Here is an 11,020-nt window from a genome sequence, read left to right as displayed (position 1 = left end):
TGTGTGGACATATGCACATATGCCAACATTAGGGCGGGTCGAAAAAATATAGAAATATTTAGGGTGAAGGCCTAAACATACCGGCCCCCTTGCGGCAAGCAACATCCAAAATTTATGCAGCAACTACCAGATCAACTATTAACATGTCCAAACAAAATATTATAAAAATTCATAAAAAATATGTTTCTCTGGTTTCGTTGGAGAGGAGCCAGATTCCTCGTTCGTCGTCCCGCATCGTTTCACTTGCATTCTCCTCGAATCTAAGTTGCTGCTTGAGGGAAAGAGATGTAAAATATAAGAGTAAAGATACGTGGACATTTTCAAGTGCACTTTTATTAAGAAGAAAGATGCATAAAAATTAATTTCAAAAAATTCATATGTAGAAATTCATTCAATCAGAACAGTTATAAATATAAATGTATTGTTTATGTTTATGCTCTGGTAACGCCAGAGAGTACCCATCCGAAGATGGTGCTCTGAGCTAGCAGAGGCCCAAAGGAAGTTGGAAGTATACCCGGCAGGATTACGTCGGCGTAAACGTCAATGCCAAGGACTAGGCGAATGGGAGTCGAACTATAGAAGTGTGGGTCGGCCAACCGAATGTGCTGGTATGCTGTGGCGACGGCAGGATCTACGTTGCTGGCTGGCGATACGCGGTGGTAGTTCCTTTTAACCGTCGCGTGGGTCGCAATACGTTTATTGTCGCCGTGCTTTCCTCGAAGGCATAAGACGCAGCCCGTTTGATTTCCGACCCGTGTCTGTTCCAGCCTCAACTCCCGAGCTAGGTCCGCTGAGATTATCGTGGTGGCGCAGCAACTATCGACGAGAGCGCGGACTAGATGAAGGCGCCCCATCGCCTCGACTTTTACCACTGCTGTCGGCGCAATAGCAATCATAGGGCTCAATGTTGGACCCGCGATAGCGTGTTGTCCCAGGAGCCCGTTGCGGAACATGTTGGATGTGGCTACCTGGCGGAACCTAGGAGCAAGCCTATTGTCGTTCTGTCGACGCAGGCGGAAAGGCCTAGTTTTCACTCCGCGCCGTCGCTGAATTCTGCGTGGTGATCCAAGACGCCGTGTGTGCGCGCGGTCTTCTAAGTTGTCGCGTTCATGTTGGAGCAGGGGTCGAAAAGACCTGGTTTCCGATCCCCCATTCATGGCCGGGCGAAGAGGCCTAGTCTCCGCTCCGGACCCACATAAGTCGCTCTGTTCATTTTCTGGACGAAGAGGCCTAGTCTCCGTTCCAGAGTCAGAGGCGCAAATGGAAATCGCACAATCAGCGTTTTCTTCTTCCTCTACTTGAACGCTCCACGGCTTGCTGGTTTCATTCTCTGACCTCCATGAGTCTCTATGTTCATCGATATGGAGGGTAGAATGGTGCTTCTCGTTGCATTGACGGCATCTCGCCTCGCTAGTACAATTGTCGGTTTTGTGGTCCATAGAAAGACAGTTGCCGCAGAAATGTCCTAGCAGCGCCTCCCGTGGCCTCTCTTCTGGTGTCTTGGCACGATAAATTGGGCACAGACGAATTGGGTGTTTCCCTTCACACAATCGGCACGCCAAACCAAAACGTTGAGGGTTCTGTATGGCCTTCTGTTTTAATGTGCTGAAGCGACCCATTTTTTCCTGAAATATTTCCTGCTTTAATTTTGTTTTTCAACTTGTTCGCAGTTGATTACCTTTTTTTATTGTTGGGTGGCGAGTGAATAAGATAGGAATTATTTAAGCATTTGCCATAAAAAATCGTTTGTTAATTGCAACAAGATTGGTCAGTCTGAACGTGGCATTATTTTCTATCAATTGCCCTTCTCCAACTAACGCGTGTAAATATGGCTTAATCCAAGTTTGCAACCCACGAAAATGACAAGTGGATTGCACACATGCCATACACTCCATTGTGCAGGGATGCATGGGCAGGGTTAAATTTTATCACACCGAAAATTGTAAATTGCATTTATGGTGTTTGGAAGTGCCAATATTAAGTGCTCTTATGAAAAAGATCTTTTCCGTTAATGACTTGATCTACTAATATTCGTAATTAGCAATTCAACTTCATTGCATGGAGTTGTCAACAACGTATTAATCTACACTCGGAGAGTTTTTAGCCATTCTCGCAACCCTACAACTAGCCTGCCACCCCACAAAAAAGTTCGGATGCCACTGTAGGTGATACTCGGCTAAAAACAGGGTAGCTCATATGCAGCAGAATTCATAAGTTGAATTTCAAATTTTATTACAAAATGTCTTATTTCCTTTTGAATTTTACATAAAAATATGAGAAATAACTACAAAAAGTTAGTGCATTGATATTTCCTCATGACACTGCCTCTTTGAGTGTGTAAAATGTATTTATGTTAGCAAAGCTAACGATTAAGAATGATTGATCGAATGGTGCGATGGTATGCATCAACATATGTTTTTTCCATTTGTGGAACGTATGTATATGTGAATTTATACAACCGTACTAGGACGTCACTACGTTCTGATATGGGTTTAGTACGTTTTAGACAAGTGTTTAATCTACTCCTCTAGTTCGTTTTATTAAAAAATCTACTCTATAATAAAGTTTTGATTCATGTCAATATTTAGGTATGGATGACGATGATCTTACTGAAAATGAGTCACTACATTGACAATATTTAAATATTCTGTCTATATATGTATGTATAAATAAATTAAAATTGGAAAGAGCTGATTACTGTTTAAGTTAAGTTTAATGTCATTACATAGATCCTCACGTGAAATATTCCAATTTTTTTTTCATATTGCGAATGTAAACAAGATGACACCCGGCTAGTACGAAAATTTGTTTTTTACTCCAGTTGGGAAAGTGGTGCGTTCCAACATAAGTTTAGTAGTCCGAGCCCTGTTTCACACATATGACATTGAAGAAAACTCATTCACTTCATTGGAAGAATGGGAAGGAAATTGCATTCATACACGAGGGAATTACGCAATCGCAGGTAAGAAGGTTGTAGAGGTTGTAAAAATTAGGAAATTTAATTTGTAATTAACATTAATATTTTTCCTTTTCAGGCAACAAAACACAAATACCGTTGATGAATTTTATGCCAGTACTTCAGTGGAGTCCAGAGGATGCACTTAAGCTTAGTGTACAGGTAAAACCAGTAGATCCCACACTGGATGCTGGGGCACAAATACAGCAGTTACTTACAGCTGAATGTATTGAGGATTATGCGGATACACCTACCCTTGAAGTGAATTTCCGTTATAAGAATGTGCCACAGAAATTCTGCATTAAATTGCCACTGACATTAAATAAGTTTTTCGAACCGACAGAAATGAATGCGGAATCGTTTTTCGCACGATGGAAAAATTTGGGAGGCGAGCCACAAAGGGCTCAAAAGGTATTGAAGGCCCAACAGCCCCTTGATCTGCCCGGTGCACGCAATAAGCTGATGGGCTTTGGCATGCAACTATTAGACAGTGTTGACCCCAATCCCGATAATATGGTGTGTGCAGGTATTATACACACACAAACGCAGCAAGTGGGCTGTTTGCTACGGTTGGAGCCAAATAAACAAGCACAGATGTTTCGACTAACCATTCGCGCTAGCAAAGAGGCTGTCACCCGCGAAATGTGTGAGCTTCTTACGGATCAGTTTTAAGAAAATAAGGAGCAACGTTTAGACTTAAAATGGGAACAAAAGTATATTGAAAATGCATTATCTGATCGAATTGCTCCACATCGATGTCAAGTATATTTCCCCCAGCTAGTATACCAGCATTATTAACTAAAACATCCAATTTACCGAATTTCTCAATGGCTGTATTGATAATGCGATCTGCGTCCAACGTTATGTCTGCCTTAATAATTAGCAATTCAGCACTGCTGTTCGCTGCCTTGCATGCCGCCTCAGTTGCTGTTAGATTTGCCTCATTACGTCCGACCAGCATCACTTTGGCCCTAATGTTGGCATCTTGTTTTGCAAACAGCTCGGCGGTAGCAGCACCAATTCCGGAACTAGCGCAGGTTACAATTACAACCTTGCCGGAGTAAGTCATACTTCACTTCTCACATGGTTGCGAATATGCATTTACAGGTTATATTAAAAAAAATGAAATAACATACTTATGTATGTATGTATCAAAGAAATATCACTAACCCAGTAGGCAAATATGTAAGCACCTTAGGAGATAATCCATGTATTATCTAAGCTTTTAGTATCAAAATTGTCGAGTGGGAAAATGTGAAATTAAATATGTATAGTTTATCTACAATTAAATCAAATAAAAACCTATCGTTTGGGCGTTAATGTTAACGAAAGTATATTGAAAATGCATTGAGAAGGTTTAAAGACGTACAACGTGAGTGGAAAAGTATTAAAAATAAAACAATCTTACATAAGTCCATAAAGAATCATGATGTAAGTTATAACTTGTATATTCAAACTTACTTTATACATATGTATGTGAAAAGGGAAATCAATATAATTATTGCTAGGTTAATTTATTGCAAAAGTGAGACGAATTGTAAAAAGGCAAAACATCCATGCTTTGACAGAGAAAAGTGAAATTATTCTATCTAGTAAACTGGTTTAGCGGGTCGGATCGTTGCTTGAAGCTAAGGAATATGACGAGTAGCTTTTGAGCAAAATACAAATCCATGAAAAGCCTTTTTTTATTTAGTTCAAGTTTCTTTTGATTTGATTCTGTTACACAGAATCTGTATAATCAAAATGTGGTTTTAATGGTGTTTATTTAATGGTGTAGGTTCCAGTCCGGCGTGCGGGTCCCCAGTCCAGCTGACGGTTCTCTTCGTATCCTGGTTTTCAGTTACTTCCTTCTTCATCCTGGTTGGAAATGTCGTTGGTCTGGTAACAAAGTTTTATGTTTTTACCCCTTTTTTTTGTTGTTAACCGTTTATTTGAGACTAATCGATTTGTGTTTTTTATCATAAAGGGTTCCGAAGAGAAACAAATAATGTGGATACCTCGACCACCGCGAGAAGTTATTCTACAATTTTTCCTCCATCTAACCGCAGTGGACCCTAAATTATGTGAGTTTTTCAAATATTATAATGACTGCTAATTTTTACTTGAAAAAATTTTACCTTTTAAACTTCGGGTGGGGTATTTGCTTCAACTTGCAACTGAATACAAATTCATTAACCCTGGAACACCAATCATATCTTTAATACGTATTTAGCACTGATGTTTTTTAAGTTTTAAAGCATCAATCCTCAAAGAGCTTTCGATATGTTCTTAAGATAATAATTGCTAACTAAAATAAAGCAAATGTTATGCGGTTATGTTGTGGTTTAAATAATGAAATTCCAATTTCAAAAATGAATTTTCAAGAAACTTCCCCACAAAACATAAACTATGTTAGTCGAATCGACTAACATTGGCGTTCCAGGGTTTAGAATCAAAAGTCTAGCAGACCAGCACAGTTGAGGCGGAGTAATTTGCTACTTCTGCAATTTTAATTGTGAATTCAGATCTGAGGATGGTCGTTTTTGTGTAACCAGATCAACCCGGGGTAACCCGAGTAAGAACCATCACCATAAATATAAAAAAAAAAACAGAAAAGATACTCCCTTTTTATAAAATTATGGCAAGTTAGGAGTGGAATCCCTCCGATTACCTGGAAGTGGAATGTTGTAAAGGGAAGTGGACTAAGCTATAGGTGAAGAAGGCAATTTATAGGGTGATTGTTGGCTCCGAGTTTCCATCGCTGTATGGTGGGAGTAGAACCAATTTCACTAGTGGTCTGGTAACTTGACCTTTCTCCGTCTGGATGTCCACTACGCGCACTCTGCCATCGGTACCGGGGTGTAAGTTGACAACTCGCCCCAACCTCCATTCAGTTGGGGGTAGATTGTCTTCCCTGATAACTACAAGATCACCTGTTTTCATATTCTCCTTGGGGTGCTTCCATTTAATTCGCTTTTGTAGTTCGGCTAAGTACTCCACTTTCCATCGCCTGCAAAACATCTGGTGCAGTGCTTTTGGTTTTTGCCATCGATTGACGATGGAGGCAGGGTTCTCATTCACATCAGGTTCTGGCGGAGCCATAAGATGTCCACCCGTGAGAAAATGGCCTGGAGTAAGCGGCTCCAGGTCATTTGGCTCATTTGAAGAGGGACTCAGTGGTCGCGAATTAAGGCACGCCTCAATCCGGCACAAAAGCGTACTGAGCTCTTCAAAGGTGTATTTGTGTGCGGATGCCACCTTTTTAAAGTGGCTTTTAAAGCTTTTTACACCTGCTTCCCACAGTCCTCCCATGTGAGGGGCTGCAGCGGGTATAAAATGCCACGTAAGTATTTGGTGGTTATATTTTGAAATCGTTTTGTCTCGCGCGTCAGACAAAAAGGCTTTGAATTCAGATCGTAAAGATCGCGAAGCGCCGACAAAATTTGTACCATTGTCGGAATAGATATTCTTCGGGCATCCTCTTCTAGCCACGAACCGAGCAAAGGCTGCTAGAAAGGATGGGGTACTAAGGTCACTGGTGGCTTCTAAATGAATCGCTTTAGTGGTGAAACAAACAAATAGGCAAACATAGCCTTTGGAAATTCGACAACCTCTACCACGGTAACTTTTAATTTCAAAAGGTCCCGTGAAGTCTACTCCCGTATTCGTGAACGCGCGCGTAAATGTTGTGCGTTCCTGAGGAAGAGTTCCCATAATTTGCGTCTGAGATCGTTTCTTGTAGATGGTACAAATTTTACAATTGTGGATGGTAGACCTAATCATGTTTTTTACCCTGGGAATCCAGTACTGGGTACGGATAAGGCGTAACATGAGCTGATTTTCTCCGTGTAAGGAGACTTGGTGAATCATCAGGACGATAAGACGGGACAATCTGCAGTTATACGGAATAATGATTGCATGGCGCTCATTATAAGCTAAGTCCTGGGATGCTCCGAGGCGGCCTCCAGCCCTGATGATGTCGTGCTTGTCGACGAACGGATTAAGCGGAAGGATTTCACTCTTTGCATCGATGGGTTTTCTAGTTTTCAAATTCCTGTATTCTTCACCGTAGTGTTGCTTCTGGTTGATTTTTATCAAGAGATGTGTCGTCATCTTAATTTCATCTGATGAAATTAAACAAGAATTTTCCCGAAATAAAGCTTTAGTTTTCGGGTGAGTTCTTCGATAGAATCTCATGACATATGTTAACACTCTCAAAGCTCTCGGTAGATCTGAAAACCGGTCAAGAATATCGATATCATTTACTTTTGTTGATGCATAAGCGTGTGCCCTTTTTTCTTCAACTTCTGTGTGATAGTTAATTTCTTGAGCAGGCCATTTAGAGTTGTCTTCTTGCAACCAAGAAGGTCCCTGCCACCACAAAAAATTGGTCACCAACTCTGACGCAGGCAATCCTCTGCTAGCTAAGTCGGCTGGATTTGAAGCCGAGTCTACATGCGACCAGTCCCTGTTACCGACTTTTTCTATTATTTTCGTAATTCGGTGTGCGACAAAAGTTGACCAAGAACAAGGCGGCTTTCGTATCCATGCGAGTACGATGGTCGAATCTGTCCATAGATATGTTTTCACTTGCCCTAGGTTGAGGTTGTTGATTACTGATTCTATGATTTCCGCGAGCAGTACGGCTCCGCGAAGCTCTAGTCGTGGTAGCGATATTGTTTTGACAGGAGCTACTTTGGTTTTTGCCAAAAGAAGGCTGACCAAAACTTTGTCATCTCTTTTACCGCGCATGTATGCAGTAGCAGCATATGCTTTTTCCGATGCGTCGCAGAAACCATGTATCTCGATGTCATCTCCTGGTGCGAAGTGTACCCATCGAGGTATTCTAATATTGTCTATTTCATGGTAATGTTTGGTAAAATTGTGCCATCGTTCCATAGTAGTAGAAGACACAGTCTCATCCCAGTCTGTGCCTTCTAGCCAAATACTCTGCATGATTATTTTGGCCACGACGACTATTGGAGCAAGCCATCCTAGCGGATCAAATAGCTTGGCGATAGCTGATAGTATCGCCCTTTTTGTAGGTGTCTCGCGGTCCTCCAATGGTCTTGCCATGAAATAGAATAGATCGGTATGGGCATTCCATCTTATGCCAAGAGCCTTAACCGTGCTGGTATCTTCGAATGCCAAAAAGTCTTCACTGAGTAGATCCGTTTTTGGGATGTCCTTTAGAATTTCCGCACAGTTTGAGGTCCATTTCCTTAGCGGAAAACCGGCTGACCGTAGTACTTCCGAGATTTCATCTCTTGCTTTTACGGTAGAGTCGATGCTATGTCCTCCAGCTAGCACGTCATCCACATACATGCATTTCCGAAGTATGTTAGATGCTATTGGGGAAGAGCTTTCTACATCGTCAGCCAGTTGTAGAAGTGTCCTTATCGCGAGGTAAGGAGCACAATTAATCCCGAAAGTGACAGTCTTTAATTCGTATAGACTTACAGGTTCGTTCGGGTTTGTACGGTAAACTATCCGTTGATATTTGGTATGGTTGCTGTCCACCCAAATTTGTCGGTACATCTTCTCGATGTCACTATTAAAAACGTATCTGTATAACCTCCAGCGGAGTATAAGGATCGGAAGATCTGCTTGGAGAACTGGACCTGGGAGAAGTACGTCGTTCAGGCTTGTGCCATTAGCCGTTGTACTTGAGGCATTAAAGACGACTCGAACTTTAGTGGAGGTACTTTCTGCCTTTATGACAGCGTGGTGAGGCAGAAAGTAGTTATCGGAAGAGTTTGCTGAAATACTATCATTTATTCTGGACATGTGTCCTAGTGATTCATATTCAGCTAGTACCCTATTATACTCTTTTTGTAGGACGGTATCCTTTGCAAGCCGTGTCTCATTCCGGAAGAACTGAGAGTATGCTTTTTTAAGAGAAGGGCCTAGGCAGATGTTTGCGGGAAATTCCTGCCTGAATGGTAGCGAGACTACGTATTTTCCGTCTTCTCGTCTACGAGTTGTCTCCCGATAAAGTTTGTCACAGTATTTGTCGTCTTCGTTCAAGCTTTTGTTTTTTGGTATGTCTTCGAGTTCCCAGAATGCAGTAAGTTGTTTGTCCAAGGCAACTTCACTGTGATACGAAACTATATTGTTGGTTGGATTGGGTGCATCTGTGCATCCTGTTAATATCCAACCGAACACTGTTTCTTGGGCGAGAAGTGTACTGAGTACATTCTTCTTCAAGCCGCATAGAATAATTTGGGGATAAATGTCTCCGCCAAGTACGAGGTCTACTTCTTCATTCACGTAGAACCGTTTATCAGCTAGAGCAAGACCTGGAAATGCCTGCATAGTCATAGCGCTGATATGACAGGATGGTAGATTTCCGGTTAGTCTTGTTAGGACGAGCACTGTTGCATGCAGGCTGAACAATGGATCAACAGGGGATCGAAGTTCTATGCTGCATGCCTCTTTGACCTGCGCAGAGGTTGCATTCGTAATGCCCGAGACTTGGGCATGCATCCTCTTAGCTGGCAGGTTGATTCTGCGTTTGAGTCGTTCTGTTATGAACGAACACTCAGAACCAGAGTCAATAAGTGCTCGAGCAGAAAAATCTGTGCCATTGAGACGTATATTTACGCGAGCTGTTCCTAAGAGCACACCTGAATTTGTGTTAGCATAACAAGACTTAACGTCTTTGCTTTTATTGTTATGTGTTCTATTATTAAAGCTGCGCTTTGCTGGAGCCTGTTGAGAGGAGGATGCGGTGTTATTGGCAGGTCCCGGCGGCGTTCGAGCCGCTGTTGCCTTTGGCACATTTGTCTGAATGTGCAGGAGCGAGTGATGTCGCGAGTGGCACATGCTGCAATTAAAGGGGCTTGTGCACCTCGTCACGGTATGTGCAGCACTCAAACAATTCAGGCAACTGTTGTTGCTCTTTAAGTAATTAAACCTCTCGTCAGGCGTAAGCTTCAAGAATTTGGAACAGCGGCGTAGTTTGTGCTCATTCGTTTGGCACATTGTACAAGTGAACTTGGTCACGCTTGCTTGGAATGCACCAAGTCTTTTGGTATGGGCTTCTGAAGGGTTTTTATTGTTTTGCGGCTTTGGTGCCTTAACTGCTTTTGTACCCTTTAAGCCTGTCAGGGTTTCCAGGGTTTGGAACCTGTTAGATAGGAACTTATCCATATCTTCCCACTTCGGTAAATCGCCTGTGTGGTCTATGGTTTGCTCCCATAGAGCCAAAGTGCTGTCAGGCAGTTTAGTCGAGCAAAGATATATAACAATTGAGTCCCAATTTGAAATGTCAATTTGATGACTCTTGAGGGATGACAAACAATTGTTGATATCACGCTGCAATCTTTTAATAGAGCTACCACATTCACTCTCCACTGAATTTAAATTTAATAATATTTTTAGTTGTGTGTTCACGAGAATACGCTTATTTTCGTATCGCTCACACAAATTTTCCCATGCTGTTGCGAAGCCTTCATTAGTTATTAGGCACTTACTCACAATGTCTTTGGCTTCTCCTTTGGTTTTTTGGTTGAGGTAATATAGCTTCTCAACCGGAGTAAGCTCCTGATTCGAGATGTAGATGGCCGTGAACATGTCTCGAAATGTTGGCCAAGACAGATAATCGCCTTTGAAAACATCTGTATCACACGGTGGAAGGTGAATATTGTGTTTTCGCATGGGCTTCTGTTCTATATCTCGTTCTTCTTTTGCTATTTTCTCAGCCTGAGCAGCCAAAGACGACATGCAATTTACATAACTAGCAAACGCGCCTCTATTTATTTTTCTGTATGTCCTCTTATCTTCTTGTGAAAAGGTGTTGAGGGCATCGTAAGCTAGTTTTGTTTTCTCCCACAGTGATCTGAGTTCTTCCTGCTGAATCGCAAGGACATGCTTGTTTTGCTCTGATATTGAGGAAGCAAGAAAGTCGGACTCGAATTCTGTCACTTCTTCTGCTAAGCTCATGAATGAATCCATTATGAGGTTGAAGATGGTTTTACGACCAACAGAAAGAACGGGAGTTTGTTAAAAATTTAAAAATCTTTTCGAAGATGTGATAATGTTAAAGGCAAATATGCACTAGATTATTCAAACCTGTTGAAAGGT

The 11,020-nt window shown here is 41.8% G+C and overlaps 1 protein-coding gene across 1 annotated transcript; it reads right to left on the bottom strand.

Annotated features, from left to right (window-relative positions):
* Positions 1–4,558: 4,558 nt before the first annotated feature.
* Positions 4,559–10,510, bottom strand: LOC118750308. The gene is made up of 3 exons (XM_036485027.1): positions 10,411–10,510; positions 7,681–10,290; positions 4,559–4,584 (listed from the first exon to the last, which is right to left on the bottom strand). Exons 1-3 carry the CDS (start codon positions 10,508–10,510, stop codon positions 4,559–4,561), a joined length of 2,736 nt encoding a protein of 911 aa, XP_036340920.1.
* Positions 10,511–11,020: the final 510 nt, after the last annotated feature.

The sequence above is a fragment of the Rhagoletis pomonella genome, unplaced genomic scaffold (assembly GCF_013731165.1).
Source record: "Rhagoletis pomonella isolate Grant_MI unplaced genomic scaffold, Rhpom_1.0 Rhpom_scaffold_00203, whole genome shotgun sequence".
NCBI classification, from domain to species: domain Eukaryota; kingdom Metazoa; phylum Arthropoda; class Insecta; order Diptera; family Tephritidae; genus Rhagoletis; species Rhagoletis pomonella.
Note: the sequence above shows the minus strand (reverse complement) of the source record. Positions and strands in the feature narration are given on the sequence as shown.